The sequence below is a fragment of the Mus musculus genome, chromosome 1 (genome assembly GCF_000001635.26).
Source record: "Mus musculus strain C57BL/6J chromosome 1, GRCm38.p6 C57BL/6J".
Lineage (NCBI taxonomy): Eukaryota > Metazoa > Chordata > Mammalia > Rodentia > Muridae > Mus > Mus musculus.
In genome coordinates this window covers 185271738-185288373 of record NC_000067.6, presented here as the reverse complement: position 1 = coordinate 185288373, position 16636 = coordinate 185271738, and the positions used below count along the sequence as shown (strand labels likewise).

Here is a 16636-nt window from a genome sequence, read left to right as displayed (position 1 = left end):
ACAAGGGTAACTGAACCTCTTTTTTCTTTTCTCATTGCAAAATAAGTATAATAAACACGATATAGACTGGGGTTTTGGGGGGGTGGGAGGGACATAGTTTTCAGAGTGAAGCAAAATGTATACTCCAGTCAACAGCTAAAAGTGACTGTCAATTTTTAATTGGAACAGTAACTTTCACATGCATTCCAGATGCTCCAAGCTGAGGAGACCTCTAGCACGTCTCAGCTGAATGAGCTGATGATGGCTTCCCAGACGACATTGCTGGCTCAGGAGCCACGGGAAAGAACTGCAGGTGACATTGAGCTCACGGGGACATTCGTCATCAATCTAGAAGGTGAGAAGAGTGAGCAGGGACTGAATAGTTGATGTCACCCCCAGCTTTCCATGGGACTAGGCTACCTCAAGACTGGCTGAGCCAGGTCTCAGGGCTCTGGGAACGGAAGCTGAGGCCGGGACAGTTCCTTCTCACCCATGAGTGACTGTCACAGAGTCTTTCCCCCCTCGTGTTCTGATACAGTGCCTAATGTGGCCCAGCCCCGCTGACCCATCCTGTGTAAATTCTAAAATTTCCTTTTATGCATATCCTAATTAAAATACCATTAGCCATTCTTATAAAGGGCTGGGCAGACTTTTTATCACAGGATTTCTGTGCACTGTTCAAAGGGCTGTCACCTTGATTCATCTTCATTAACAGGAACAGTGGAGAAAGTTGTGGCTCCTTTTGTGTAACTGAAGTTTTGAGTAGTGGCATTGCCACTGTCTCTAGAACTTGTCGTTTTGAACTCTTGAGTTAAGAGCTGGGCATGGTGGTGCATACCTTTAGTCCCAGCACTGAGGAGGCAGTCAGATGGATCTCTGTGAGGGCGACATAGAAGAGACTCTGTCTTTAAAAAACCCAAATCAACTGTCTAGCAGGGTCAAGAATGAGAGCCAGTTCCAAGCATGGCAGAGAAGCGGTTGGTCTGAGTCGACTGCTCTTCAGTCCTGGCCCATGTTAGACACGTGGGAGGCAGAAGCGCGCGCCTTGGGAGGAGCGTCCACGTGGGAGGCAGAAGCGCGCGCCTTGGGAGGAGCGTCCACGTGGGAGGCAGAAGTGCGCGCCTTGGGAGGAGTGTCCAGTGAAGCACTGAGGACTGGTGGTACAAGCTCAGTGACTGGACATGCTCTGTGTGTTCTTTCAAGGTGGTGACATTCGTGAGGAGTCTTCATATAAAGTCATTGTGGTACCGACTGCCAGAGAGAAGTGCCCTCGATGTTGGAAGCATACCTCTGAGACTGCAGACGCTCTCTGTCCTCGGTGTGCAGAGGTCATTGGTGCAAAGTAGCAACCTGATGTCAACAGACGACGACACTCCCCACAGTACTGACTGGCTGAGGAGATGAGCTGTTAGACAGTTCCCTAGAAAGAAATCCAAGGCTTACACAGAAAGTAGAGGGGCAGATAGATGGTAGCAGATGGGGTAAGAATCAGAAGATTAAAAGAATATTTCTTGTAACTATAGAAAGAATAATGTATGTATATATATATATATGGAGATATATATGCAGATATACATATATACAGGGCACACACACACACACACTCATGACTTCTTCAGAGACAGACACTGAATATGGTTACTTTCAATGTGGCAGAATGTTTTATATTTTATTAAAACTTTTTTGACTCAGTATTTAAGCTCTATGATATCTGAAAATAAAGGCATTCTGGGAAACTCCCAGCATATGATGGTGAAGAAGCTGTGGATGACGAAGCGTGGGATTCTGCAGGGAGTGGCAGTTGTGTGCCTCTACAAGGTGAGGGGGGTCAGTTCCTTCTGCCCACTAGCAAACACCAAGTTTCTAAAGCAGCAGGACTCTGAGTGTACTACAAAGAGCATCACCAAATTGTTATTCAAGAGGAGAAATCTCTGTGTTCCTACGGGTATGAACAGTGGAGGAAATAACACGAAGCGTTAATTTATTTCACTAATATACATAAGTTCACAATAATGAATAGACAGGAATAACAGTATATACAGAATTCACTACTTAACAATACATTGACATTAGATAAATAGAGCATTTCTTAAACAACCCAATACTGGATTGATTTCCAAGGATGTCTAATCTACTAAGTAGAAGCTAGTTGCCCAGCACTCCACCCCGTGAGGTGGAAGGGCGTGCTCTGCTGCTGCTGTGTGTGCACTGTAAGATATTGTTTCCTAATGAAGTGGATTATAGCAACTTCTAAGTGAATGCTATAATCGGTGTAAGCTTACTGGTACTAAGTTTAGTTTTCCATGATTTTAAATCACAAGGAATCATATATTACGAAGCTATTTCAATGTAGCAGGCTTTACACTGGCCTTAGATGAACTTTTCTAACAGGTCAATCTTTGCAAAAGTGTGAATGAAGCATTGGGAAGCCTGGTGCTGTGTACTGCTGACTACATTTCTCCCGGCCCCTCCATTTGTACATCTAACATAACCTGGAATAGAGAAGTTAGGATTATTTAAACACCTTCATTAATAAGGTAAACATATGTAATCGTAAGAAGAGGGGCAGTGTCTAGGGAAATACTAAGGTTTCCAGCACATGCCACGCCCTTGTTGCAGGACACCACCGTGTGTTAGAACCTAATTATTTTGTGACACTTTGTTGTTAGAGAATGGATACATACATGTTAATTTTCCTTTCTTACCAGAATTATTTTAAAAGCCCTTAGTGAAGTAGTAGACTGTTAATTGCTTTTGTTAAACTCAGGACTTAGTTTTAAAATTCTATGCATTTTATAAACTTTTTAGATGATATATCTAAAGACTTAATAATCTGTGTTCTGGTTCATTTAGTCAGTTTTATTCCCCCCAAAAATGCAAGCTACCCCCCTCCCAAAAGACTTAATGGGATTAGAGGAAAAAGACCAACATCATTAGCAATTAGCAGTGCTTGCAGCAGGAGGCTTTCCTGGCAAGCTGCCCACATCCTGTGCCTTCCAGAGTGCTGCAGAAGGTCCTGGGGCAAGTGGACCTACTCAGGACTGTGTCAAGGATGGTATGTATGTCAGTCAAGCTGTGATTGCAGGGATTCCCGCACAAGCTGGCTGCTCCTCAGAGCCACCCGAGCAACATCGGAAACATTTTTCTCTGAAGATTTGAAACCTGACAGTCAGCGGAGTTAGTTTTAGCCAGTCACAATCTTATTTAGATCTAACTTTCTAATGACAAAGAATTGATATTTGTGTGCGCCTGGGTGTCTGTCACTTTGTTGTGGAGTCCCTGAAGAGTATTCTCAGCCTTCTAATGGAGTTGGCTTCTTCCCTTGATTAGAATGAGTATGGTACACGTACTGTGAGCAACCATGACCATGGCAGACAGCAATAATTGCACTATATGGCTACATTCCAGATACACTTGAACTGCAGCCAGGGCTTGCTGATCTGCAGAGCGCAGTGCATTTCCTCACACTTGTCAGCACTTGGACTGCTCTAGGCACTACAGGGTCCAACACTAGCCGAGGCTCATCTTCTCCACCTAGCTGAGGTAGGTATGCTAAGGCTGTGACAGCACAAAGTGCCCCATCCTGTTCCCGGACAGGCAACATGACCAAGTCCCAGAAACAGACAGTTTTGAACACTTGGAAGAAAAATAAAGTTGAATTTTTAAATATTGTTTCTTTGCTTTGTTCTTTTTTTTTAAACATGTCTTACAAGATAATACATTTTTACAATTACCTGATGTGGATACAATTTTGGAACTTGACAAAATAGAGTAAATTTTAATTTACATAATAACTGATCTTGCTGCTTTGTTCACACCTCTGATTCCTAAGTCTGGCAAGGACAACAGACTTGAGGTCCTTCCCCAAGTTCCCCGGTCCCCTGCTGATCTCAAGCCATTTCTCCTCTGACAGCAGTAGCACCCTGGACAGGAAGTGGTTAGCACCCAGAGCTCCCTGCCAGGTGGCATCCCGGTACACGACCAACCATGAGGACATCTCTGTGTGTTTGAAAGGGACATGGGCTGTATCTCTAGTGTGCTCATGGAAGCAGTGTGAACACACTTAATCCCCACGGAATCATTTGGATAGGAACTAGACTACTACACTAAGAACAAAATCTGCAAATTATAACCAGTAACAATACCAAAGTTTAACAATAAAACTGCTTATTTGAATGAAAAAATAAAGAATAAAGCATCTGCATTAGTCACAGGATAGTTAATGTGTTTATAGTTTATCTTCAGTCTTTGCTGAAGATGGGGAATTTAGACAGGATTGCACATTTTAAAGTAATATATTTATTTATTATACAAAAAAAAAAACCTTCCGAAGTTCCAGATCTTACTATGAAAAATGACATGCAGTGGTTCATGTAGTCACAGGACTGTAGGCTACTGTCATAAAGTCGCCATGGCTTCCACGGCATCGATGAGGTGTAAGGCGAGGCTGTACTGCCCGTGCTTCTCTGGCAGGAGCTCCATCACTTTATGCACGAGTTTAGCTGTTGCTGCAATAGGCACGCCAGTGTTCTGAAGATCCTGAGGGTTCTGCGAATGGGACAGGACAGCCATTAGTTTGATGCAGCCAAACATGACCTTACTGACTTAAGCTTTACTGTGGAAGTTCTCCCAATAAAAGCATCTCTTTGGCCGGGCGTGGTGGTGCACGCCTTTAATCCCAGCACTCGGAAGGCAGAGGCAGGCAGATTTCTGAGTTTAAGGCCAGCCTGGTCTACAAAGTGAGTTCCAGGACAGCCAGGGCTACACAGAGAAACCCTGTCTCAAAAAAACCAAAGAAGCTCCCTGGCGAGGCCATCCATCGCGGAGCGTCTGCTCACGCCGCCCTCCACTCACCATTGCCTTCAGCCAGGTGCAGAGTGTGGGCGGGAGTCTGGCCAGCAGCTCCATGCCTTCCTTCGTCTGGGTGTGGAAAAGCGCGTGAGCCAGCCTTTGCCCGGTCAGCACTAGCAGCTGAGACGCCAGAACTTCTTTGTCCTGAACTTGAAAAATGGCCTGAGGGTGAACATGGAGAAACAATTCAGCAAGAGCTATTGTCCCAGGGTTGCCAATGAAGACTCTACTTCGGCTCTCAGGTGTACGGACGAAGGGAAATTGAAATTGACCTAGAATTTAAACCCAACTTTTGCTCATCAGCTAATTTTTGTTACCTAAATTTTCAATTCATGACACTGTATCTCATTTACAAAAAATGGGAGAGTGTTAGATTCTGCCGTCTGACGGCTACTGAGTACTCCGAAGTGGCCTCGGGCTTGGAGAACAGCCAACCTCTCCTTATTGCTGATGGAGTCACTCGCTCCTAGCCTGAGTGCATACCTACCCACCCTGACTCATTGCTTATGAGGTCTGGCAGCCACACTGGCTTTCTGGTCTTGGACCTTGCCACGCTGCTCCCTATCTCTGGACCTTTGGACTCCTCTGTTCCTCAGCTCTGGGAGCGGCTAGTTGGTTCTCCTTGAGGGCGGTTTCGTTACCACTTTCTTTCACCCACTGAGACTCCTGTGACTCGGTTTACGTTCATCTCTTGGTACAGAACTTCATGCTTCTCTGTTCCAGCAGATGATCAATCCTCAAGGGGCCTCACCTGTTTACTGCTCTGTGTCTGTATGAACCTGGCAGCAGGCACAAATCCAGACAGACACAGCTTTCTATTCCTTTGTTGACTAGACTTGGTCTCATGTCCAAACTGGTTTATGTAGATGAGGCTGACCTTAAAAGTTCTTATCCTCCTGCTTCTGCATCCCAAATGCACACAGCACTATATCCAGCTCTGGCTGTGTGTTTTATAACTTCCACCCCATGAGCATCTCGGGTCATCCCTACCTCCTCTCCTCAGAGGCCAATGAGCATCTCGGGCCACTCTTACCTCCTCTCCTAAGAGGTCAGCTCCATGGCTGTACAGCTCCCCCACATAGTGCCTTCGAATGACATCGTCGCTCACTTGAAGGTGATGGGCTAAGTCCACAGCCAAACCTGGCCAGTTGAGGTCTTTCCAATGAGTGTTTGCTGCTTCTGCAGAGGGATCTTTGTCCTTGGAATGCTGAGCCTGGACAGCTGCACTGACAACTTTCAGTAAGAACTTGAAGACAGGAAGGCACAGCACTGCCTCGTCAGTACTTTTCATTTAAAAGTAGCCCAGTGCTTGCTCTGTAAGCTGGTGGCCTGTGTTCAATCCCAAGAGGTCCTCTCCAGGTGGAGGAGAACTAACCCCAGAGCTGCCCTTGCCCCTCCATACTCATTGCCACAGGACAAGCTCCTCCCAGACACATCAATAACATAATTAAAAGTGCCTCAAGCCAACTTTGTCAAACAGACTACATTAAAAATATTTTTAATTTTTAAAATATATATATGTGTGTGTGTGCATTTATGTGTACACATGTGCACACAATGCCATAGCATGAGTGGAGGAATCAGTTCTCTCCTCTAGCATGAGATGGAATCAAGGTCACCAAGTGTCTTCACTCAACTGTCCCACTGGCTCGAAAATGGTTTTTCTCTCAATAAAGGCACACACACTAGGGAAACTAGCTCCTGGGAATCACTTGAAGAAGTAGGCCATCCTTTTAAAAGACAGCTGTATTTCTACTTTGCTATTTCCTCCTAAGAAACAAGAAAATTCACTGACTAACTTACCTGTTGTCTTACTGAAATAAAATTTGGATCCATTTCCCCACTAGGTAATAACTGAATTGAAGTTAAATCCTTAAAAAATGCATTCTTTCCCTAAAGAGAAAGACAAGAAAGCAAACGCACCCTGGTGAGTACCGATGAAGGGAGACTAAGGGGGATTCTAGAGCTGACCTCTTTATGAGTAACTAACTAATGGTTGGCTTTTACTTTTTTCTTAAACAGAAAGATGTCAGCATTCTATTCGCATGGTGACCACTGTCCAGTGTGTGACCACCAGCCTTTAAGATGGCCCCACTCATCTAGTATTTGAGTCCCACGTTATTCTTCCCCTGAATTGTGGGCTGCTGGCTGCGAGCGACTCTAACTAGACAGGGACAGCACGTGACGTTACAGACTGGGATTCTGCTTTGGGTGCTCTGGTTCACCCCGAGAGGACCCAGTGGTCAGGAGAGCAAGCCTGCAGACAGTTACACGGACCAGATCACATTCCCCAATCCAGCTGAGCCTTTAGCTGACACCACCATGAAGCAACTCCACCATGGTCTCACGAGATCCTTTATGCCAAAGGCAGTTAGGTAAGAAAGTCAGATTCCTGACCCATAAGACCTGGAAAAATGAACCAGGCATGGTGGATCATGTCTGCAATCCCAGGGCAGGTGAGAGGATCTTGAGCTCCAAGGCTATTTAAGTGACACTGAAAATTACCACGGTCTGTGGATCTGGCTCAATAACAGGAATTGCTACCTTATACAAGGCTGAAAGCTCAAACTGTAAGTGTTGGTTGTTGCAGACACTTAAGTCTTGTGGGGTAATTGGGTAAGCAGTAGGAGATGACTGGAACAATGAGCATACATGCTTAAAGAGTCATACAGAACTGGGCAGGCTGCGTAGATGCTCATTGGGTAAGAGCCCCGCTGAACAAGCATGCGTCCTTGAATTCACATCCTGAGCATTGACAGAAAAGCTGGCATGGCATCTCAGGCAGTAAGGAAGAACGCTACTCTGAGGAAGACACCCATCTTCCTCTGGCCTCCACACTCCTCCCAACACAAAAACCAACCAAATAATAGGGGGTCAGATTTCCCTCAGGAGGAAGTAGAGTGAGAGCACCCAGGCCTGCCACTCAGCAACACTTTACCTTGAATTACCTTTCATCTGTAAACAAGCCATTCCAGAGAGAGAGAAAATCTACACAGGGTAGCTGCTGGGGTAGCTGCCATCTGTTTTTCTTTCTGTCCTCTGTAGGTTAGATGCAGTCTCTACCACTATGCTGTACATAAACAATTATATGCTGCCCTAAACAACTCTAACCTAAATGTTAAATATTGTTGATTAAAAATCTCTCAGCTGGGCAGTGGTGACACACACCTTTAGTCCCACCAGATCGGCAGAGGCAGATTGATCTATGAGTTCTAGGACAGCTAGGGCTACACAGAGACATCCTGTCTTGAAAAACCAGACAAAACCAAAAATAACAAAACAAAATAAAATAAGCACCAAGAACTACAATGGCCCCTTCCCAACTCTCTGTCCCTCTTTGGTTAGGGAGGGATAGCACCCAGGGCATCCGTGCCCTGCCATTAAACTGTATCCCCAGCCCCCAAATTTCTCTCTTAAAATATATATTGTCCCTGCTTATGTAGACTATCAAACTAAGCATGTCTAAGATCACCCCAAATAAGTTTTCTATAGATGACCTGCCCAGTCCCAAGCTTGAGAATGGCTCTGCTGTAACCCCTTCAGGCTCCACTAGCTCTGCAGTGGATGCTGAGATAGAGTCCTCAGAGCCTTTACAATGTATTCCCTGGGCCACACCCTCCCAGCTCCTGACTAAACCTTTCACATTCCACACTCTATGCACACTGTGGACACCACCTTTCCTTGAACATCTTGATGACCAATGCACCAAACTTTTACTGAGCTCTTGCTTATAGGCAATGTACACAGACACGGGAACAACAAAGACATGTGGGAAGTTTTGGGGACACAGACATGGGCTTTGAAGAGGGTTCCTGGATGATAACAAAACAAACCCGGACATTGGCCACACAAAATAGTTGCCTATGAAAATCAGACAATATAAGCAGAGACTGTGATGGGATGTGTGGCTGAGGGTGGCGATGGAGCAGGAAAGGCTGGGGACAGAGCCAACCAGCTCCACAGTTTTATGGGCAGAGCTCCCTTAGAACAGTAGAACCGACCATGACCCTGAGGGCTGTCAGTGTAAGAGACGCTGCTGAACACATGCCATGCCCTGCACACCCTCTTCAGAGAGGCGGTTTTCCACAGGGAGACGCTTTCTCTGCTCCTACAGAGACGCGAGGGGAAGCCTGTTTTGAGAAAAGTGATATCACACTTGGCCTTAGCCAAAGGCGGAGCCTGAGAAGTGACATGCTCTCTATCTTATTTGCTGAAGCTGCATCCTCCAACTCCGGAGAAGTGAGTGAGTCTTAAAGCTGAAGTTCTTACTTCCTGTTAACCCTGTATCTCAGGGCACCTGAGCAGGACGGACTTACTAATCCGCCAAGTGATGCAGAGCCTTTCCGTGGACCACCAAGTTTGAAGCTGATTTGGCAAGGAGCTAAAAAATGCGAGGCAGGACACCAATCTGATTGGGAAGATGGCTTTCTCAGTGTTGGGCCGTGAGAGCAATGGAGACAGGATGATAGGAAGGGTCTGCTGGCTGTGAGAGCAATGGAGACAGGATGGTAGGAAGGGTCTGCTGGGCAAGGCAAGCGGGGAAGGCAGTGATGGACAGCAATGTTCAGGTGGAATCGTTTTGGCTTGAGACAGGGTCTCAGCTCAGGATGGCCTGGAATCAGCTAAGAGGCCCACACTGGCTTTGAACACACCCCTCTAGCTTCTGCCACAGCACCATGCCAGCGACAGCTCAGAACAAGTGAAGAGATGGGGCTGGAGTAGAGTTCACCTCTAGGTTTCTAGTGTGTACGAGTGCAGAAACAGCATTAGTGTCAATTACTCAGGCCATGGAACTCGTGGAAAGCAAAGTGAGTCAGGGCAGGATGAGTGTCTGCAGATATGTTTCAGATACAAGCTCCTTAGGGCATTCAACTGAAGCATACTCATCAGACTGTACAATTAAGTCCTGCCTACACACACAGAGGAAGCAAGCGGGTCTGTCTGTCTGTCCAGGGGGAACATGCAGAATGGAAAGGACTGACAGCAGAGGACACTGCCCTGAAGCCCACTGTGAGCAAAGTAAAAGAATGGCACTAGGTAAGGGTATAAGGGACCTGGAACCTCTCAGAGATCACCCTACAAATCACTAGAAAACAAACAATACAATTCAGTAAGGAACCCATGTGCCTGCCAGCCAGCAACTCCAAACCAGCTCCAGAGCCCTCTGGGGAGCTTACCTTGCTGTCAAAAAGGGCGAGTGGCTTCACACTCTTCAGAGAAAAGCGCATGGACGCGTACAGGATGGAGCACAGGACGGAATGGTGCTCCACCAGTGGGTAGTGGATAGGCTTCTGCTCCAGCGCCAGCTCCACTATAGAGATGGGGCCTTCCACGGACAGCCAGGCGTCCTCAGTGTCCAGGACGGGCACCTGGACTTCATCCCTGCTAATGTCAGCCTGCGGGGTGAGAATGGAGGTCTGTGTCAGGAGTCGGAGACTAAGGGCTGCAGCATCCCAAAGTGCACACCTGGAGTCTGCGTCCCCACCGACACCAAGAACCACAAAGTATAAAGCAGAGGGAAACAGAGAAGTGAGTGCCACCTGTAGCAGAGTTTCCCCAGTTAACTTAAGTGTTAGTGCAACAAGAAGCCTGGGATTGAACAGGGAAAGGGAGGGGAGCTAGGAGTTTCAGAGTCAGAGACAGGAGGAGGAGGAGGAAGATGGAGGACAAACAGGATGAAACAGATTCCGCATGGATTTACATAGCCACAGGTAGCTATAATATCCTATAGGGATAGAATAATTGGGATAACGTGTCTAATCCAGGTGGGCAGCTTATATCATTATCAATTGGCTCTGAAATTATTGTGTGGGCATCTTGTGAATTGAGAATTTATTGATATACAAATCTGATTAATTATAAGCTCTAGAGTTTTGATTTACTGGTTTACTGGAATTTGGGACCCCCGGCCACAGGGGGTGGATGGCTGAGAAAGCACAGGCAGCTCTGAGGCAGGAGAGCTGCAGCTGGAGAGCCTGCTGCACTGAGGCTGCCTAGAGGCAGAGGGACCTCAGGCAGAGGGGAGCTGGGCATAGCAACTTTTTAAATACTTCCCGCAACAATCACTTTGTAGGCTAAAGCCAAAACCTACAGATGAATATGATATACAGTCCACCAAATGTCATCTCTTAAACTGAATGTTTTCAGGACATCTAATGTCTAAAGAGACACTCAGACTGAGCAAGGATGTGGGGGAGGGTTTTGCATGTGTGTGGGTGGGGGAGGTGTCTCACTGCACAGCCCTAGCTGGCCTTCAGTCCTTCTGTCCCCGATGCCCAGGAGGAGAGTACAGGCAACGCGTCACCACATGGCTAGTGTTCACCTCCAATGACGTCTGAAGAAGTTCCAGGCAGGAGCCGAGGAAGGATGTCAGCGCCGTGTCGCTCATCCCCACATCCTGTTTTCAGAAAGGAACACAACGTCCCTACATCAGAACGGCTGCGCTGCAGAAAGGAGGGCTCAGCATGGCCACTGCCTGACTTTCTACACTGAATACCATCTGAAGTCACTGTGTGTTCAAATTCCTGCTAGTGGGTTTGGTAGTATCACTTTTATATCAGCATTTAGTGTGATATCAGTGTTATTAATATCAATCTTCAAAGTCAATGTTCTGGGGTGAGGGTGTTCTGGGCTCAGGGGCTGGGGTATGCTCAGCATACGTAAGAATCTGGATTCCATCTCTAGCACCAAGGGCAAGAGGGGAGACAGTAACATCTCCTATCTGTACACTGTAAAGACAGAGTCTTCAACTTGCCAGAGCGTTTGCTAGCCAGCGAACCATGGAATATGGTGAGATGTACACATGAAACTCAACCAGGAAAGGTCCAAGATACCAACATGGGCTGCTGGTTTTATGGTATCTTGAAGGCACTGAACTGGATTTTCTGAATAAAACGATAATCCTCACTTGACAACCAAATACTAGACTCAAATTTTTTGGCAAGAAATAGTTCCCAATGACCCCTCAGCAGGCCAGTGTGAAGGAGGCCACTGCATCTCTGCATAGTCTTTTTACAGCCAACAAGCAAGCAATTCTCCATATCCTCAAAGTACATAATACAAAGTGTGTGTGTGTGTGTGTGTGTGTGTGTGTGTGTGTGTGCACGACCACTTAGCTCCAGTCACACAACCTCCAGTCTGAAGGACACAGCAGAAATCTTCAGTCGTGGTGACGGGCTGGGGGAATGAGGTCTTCAACAGTTATGTTTACGTCTCTCAACACTTGAGATATTTCAGAACAGGTCCCAGTTTTGAACAGCGACACTACTGATCAGCAGCCTCAGTGTCTGTGGGTCAGTCTCAGTTGAGGCGAGCTGAGATTGGATGGAGAGCCTGCCTGCAGGGGAGGGCAGGCATCTCTGTGAGGTGCTGGAGTCCAAGGCTAACTGAGCTGGAGGGATGTCACGGGCTAGCTGCTGTCTAGTCAAGGAAACATGAGAGCGGCCGGAAACCAAAACTATGTCCTTAAAGCAGCACTCTCTTTCTGTTCCTTGTTCTCTCCAGAGAGATCACCTCAGCAGTAAGAACAAGTGCACTCCTACAGTAAGACAGACACTATGTAGACAGTGTGTAGGTTTGACAGGGAGACTCACTCACCCTTCGGCACAACCTATCCTTTGGAGATTTCCCAACCTGAAACAGACAGGAAATGTAATATTTAGCAATTTAAACTAAAAGGCATGAGAATGGTACAGGAAATAAAAAGCAGCCAGAAATGCAGCTATAAATACACATGCCAGGAATTAACTGTTGGTTGGCTACCAACAATAAGAGCAATTTTTTTGTGGAAGCACTCAAATACTATATCACAAAAAAAGTCACACTGAACTCATGAATAACAACTTTCCATAAATAATTCTTGGGCTGGAGAGACACCCAGCAGTTAGAGCACTGTTGCTCTTGCAGAGACCTAGGTTCAATTCCCTGTACCCACACCATAGCTCACAATCATCTAGGGCTTCAACAGGCTTACACATGGTGCACATAGAGGCACACAGGCAAAATACTCATGAAAGTAAAGTGAAATAAATAAATATGTCTAATAAAAAACCCTTCTCCCCAATAAACTATATTTTGAAGTAATAAGAAAAGTCCCTGCAGGCATGGTCGAGCAGCTCACTGCTGAACTCCCAGGCCATGAGAGGAAAGGAGACCTTGAATTTTAAAGTTCAAGGCTAGGCAGTGAGGCTCTGTCAGATAGAAAGAAAGGAGCAGGGGAGCCTGAAAGATAACAGGACAGGCAGACGGAAGAACGGAAGGAAGGCAGGCAGGCAACAGAGGTTGGTAAACCCAGCTCTCAGTTTGTGTGCAAGTAGCTGTGCTGCCTAGAGCTTCCTAGTAAAGAACCTAAGAGCTCTGTTTGTGGAAAACACAATAATCTTCAGTGGTTACAAAAGAAACCACCAGAACACATAAGAATTACACTCCGGGCTAACAAAGATGTCCTTGATTCAGTAGGCACTGACTCAAGCATGACTATGTTTACAGGCCAAATGGGAGGTGGAAGCTCTACCTTCAGGAAAACTACCTGAGAGTTCACAGAGGACAGTGGAGCTGAGTCTGAAAACATGACCTCATTACCTGAGATGAATTCCTGGGACAGACTTAGGGCAGCAGGCTCAGTCCAGGCCAACTCTCTGACATTCCACAATGTTGTCAGAATTCCGAGCATGCAGTTTCTCTACTAAAAACTGCTCAGTGTCTTCAGTAGTGAGTAGCAGATTCTACTCACTGAGCCTTTACCACACATGCTAAGAAAACTCTGTGCTAAGTAGGTTACAAACTAAAAAGCACAAAACCATTGCCTACAAAAGTATTTTCTTTCACGCCCAACTTCTTTTCCTTAGAGCCATGTCCCTGTCACATGAAAGGATTTTTAAGTCTTTTTTTAAAAAACAAAAAAGTTTTGTTTATTTATTTTATGTATGTGAGTACATTGTAGTTGTCTTCAGACACACCAGAAGAGGGTGTCAGATCTCATTACAGATGGTTGTGAGCCACCATGTGGTTGGTGGGAATTGAATTCAGGACCTCTGGAAAAGCAGTCAGTACTCTTAACCACTGAGCCATCTCTCCAGCCCAATTTTTAAGTCTCTAAATCCAGAAAGCTATCAGTCTAGAGACGGAAACAGAAAGTGACTATTTTTTTTCTTTTTCTTTTTTTTGCTTTTTCGAGACAGGGTTTCTCTGTATAGCCCTGGCTGTCCTGGAACTCACTTTGTAGACTAGGCTGGCCTCGAACTCAGAAATCTGCCTGCCTCTGCCTCCCAAGTGCTGGGATTAAAGGTGTGTGCCACCACCGCCTGGCATGACCATTTTCTTAATGCAGTGTTCGATTCTCCTTTTTATCTCCTGATAGGTCACCTCACATATAAAGGGAGAAAAGCAAACTTTGTACAGAATGACTTACAGAATACAACAGAATAAATGACTCCTAGGCCTGTTGGACGGTGGGTAAAGGAGATAGAAACAGTGGTTACAGGGTAAAGGATAAGAACGTTAAGATTTTGTAGTCAGGCATGGTGGTGTGCACCTGTTATTGAATCACAGGAGATTTGCTAAGAGTTCAAAAACTAAAATTAAAAAAGGTACTGTCCAGTCCCCAGAGGTAGATTCCTATTGCTGCAGACACCATATATATTTGAAATATAGAGCCCCGTTAGAACTGACCTGGAAGGCCAGCTCCCTGTGGACAGGTTTCAAGGCACCAGAAGGTGCCATCTAAGCTTTCAGAGGAAGCAAACAACCAACAGTCCACCCACCTACAATGCTAATGAACCACAACAGTAAGCAGAATGGTATGCTACCCTGGGGTGCATTAGTGGCACACATACCTCGGCAGTAACCAACAGCTCTCTCTAATTGGACTTAAGGACCACTCAACAAGAGGGAACTCATTCTGATACTAGGAACTTAGCCAACTACCTGGAGAACCTACAACTGATACACTGCTAACCTAGCATATTCCCCACGTACATTCTAAATGTTTGTTCTTGTACTCAAAGACAAGTTAGTTCTCACTCTTCATCCAGGAACCTTCTCTTACAGAGATCCACAATGAATCAAAATGCAGAGCCCAGTCCCAACTGATACATCTACAGCACAACTCAGTCACCCAAGGCTCAGAGATCACCGCGGGAGAGAGGACGGTGAGATTCTAAGAGCCAGGGAAACGGGGAGTCTGCTGTGAGATTGTTTCTCTGATACCCAGGAAGTGTCACCAACACTACTGTGTAAACATGAGCTGAACAAGAATGGTACAACAGACATGCTGATGTGGAAGAGGGAAAGCTCACAGGGCCTCAGCCATAGACAAGGAACTGAGGGCAGCTGAGACACGCTGAGGGGGAGAAACAGACTTCCCTAAAGAGCACACTAACTCATTATCCAATACCAATTAGTCAGCCCCGAAAACATATACCTACAATAATAACATTATATGGACTGTGCAGATTGTATTTATAAGTTTAGGAGTATATGTGATTATATGTAATAACAATCAGAAAAAATGGTCATGAATTTTAAAGACAGCAAGGTGGGGGTATACATAGGAGAAGCTGGAGGGAAGAAAGGGAAGGGGATTAATGATGTAATTATATTATACTCTCATATATGTATATATATATATATATATATATATATATGCACATACATGTAAATATATATATGTACACACACACACACACACATACATATAATTATATATTATAATGATATACATATGTAATTTTAAAATGCTACTCCTGGGAAGTACATTTAACTGAGCAGGGGCAAAACACAGTACAACTGACAACCAGAAACACAGTCTACCAACACACCCCAGTGTAAGCAATCTTTCTAATATCAAGAAATGAAGGGCACTAAATTAAGAAATCAGTATGTGAAAATGAAAACCACCTCACCTTATCCATTAGGTAAGTAGCAGCAGAAAACCTTTTCACCAAGAACGTATTCCACATCATCAGCGCGATACCTACACAGCAAATGAAATGAGCCGTGAGCAGAGCGCTGCTGAGGGAAAGTCATCAGACACAGAGCCCCGCCCCAAGCTTAGGGAACTACGTGGACTCTATATATCATTTCTTGCATCTTATGCCGAATTTTTGTTTTAAATAAAAGGGTAAGGGAACAGAAGAGTGTCCCTATAAACAGTAAGTATCCAATCCATACCTCAAGTGACACGGAAGAAGTACGCCTCATTACATCACACAGCCTCCAAGAAGGAGGCTTAAGGCTCGTGTGCTTGGTTGCTGTGCTAAGGGTGGAGCCGAGGGCCTCGCACATGCTCACAAAGCCTGCTACTCACTAGCATTCCTGGCACTCCAGCTCTGGAGGGCATGAGACAGACGAAGCACACACTGACTGAGGCGCCGATTTGGGGAAAGCTCCTGCAAAGCGTCTGTTGACACCATAACGACTGGGACCGCAGCACATCTCAAAAAGTCCCAAAAGACATGCATGGAGAGATGGCTCAGTGGTTAAGAGCACTGACTGCTCTTCCAGAGGTCCTGAATTCAATTCCCAGCAACCACATGGTGGCTCACAACCATCTGTAATGGGATCCGATGCCCTCTTCTGGTGCGTCTAAAGACAGCTACAGTGTACTCATATAAATAAAATAAATCTTTAAAAGAATATATGTCAAGGTAGCCGGATATGGTGGCACATGCCTGTAACACGAGCCTTTGGGAGGGCAAGGCAAGGGAGCCAGGAGTTCAAGGGTGGCCTGGGCTACCTTAGACTGCAGGAGAACAAAAGCAAAACAAAACAAAACACTACCTGCCTCCTGCCCACAAAGTACTTAAAA

The 16636-nt window shown here is 45.7% G+C and overlaps 2 protein-coding genes across 3 annotated transcripts in view; one reads left to right on the top strand and one right to left on the bottom strand.

Annotated features, from left to right (window-relative positions):
- The window catches only part of Iars2 (isoleucine-tRNA synthetase 2, mitochondrial), a 42778-nt gene extending 41046 nt beyond the window's left edge, over positions 1-1732 (top strand). The window contains exons 22-23 of the mRNA NM_198653.3: positions 190-334; positions 1183-1732. Coding sequence (NP_941055.1) covers positions 190-334; positions 1183-1325 — 288 coding nt within the window. The 3' untranslated portion in view covers positions 1326-1732. The remainder of the gene's footprint in view (positions 1-189; positions 335-1182) is intronic.
- Rab3gap2 (RAB3 GTPase activating protein subunit 2) overlaps positions 1618-16636 on the bottom strand; it is an 82669-nt gene continuing 67650 nt past the window's right edge. The window contains exons 28-35 of one of the 2 annotated variants that reach the window (XM_006497216.4): positions 15732-15802; positions 12427-12462; positions 11153-11227; positions 10008-10226; positions 6634-6723; positions 5864-6076; positions 4834-4992; positions 1618-4527 (exon numbers count right to left, since the gene is read on the bottom strand). In XM_006497216.4, the coding sequence (XP_006497279.1) occupies positions 4378-4527; positions 4834-4992; positions 5864-6076; positions 6634-6723; positions 10008-10226; positions 11153-11227; positions 12427-12462; positions 15732-15802 (1013 nt within the window). In that variant the 3' untranslated portion in view covers positions 1618-4377. The remainder of the gene's footprint in view (positions 4528-4833; positions 4993-5863; positions 6077-6633; positions 6724-10007; positions 10227-11152; positions 11228-12426; positions 12463-15731; positions 15803-16636) is intronic. The other variant, NM_001163754.1, reaches the window with a different exon arrangement.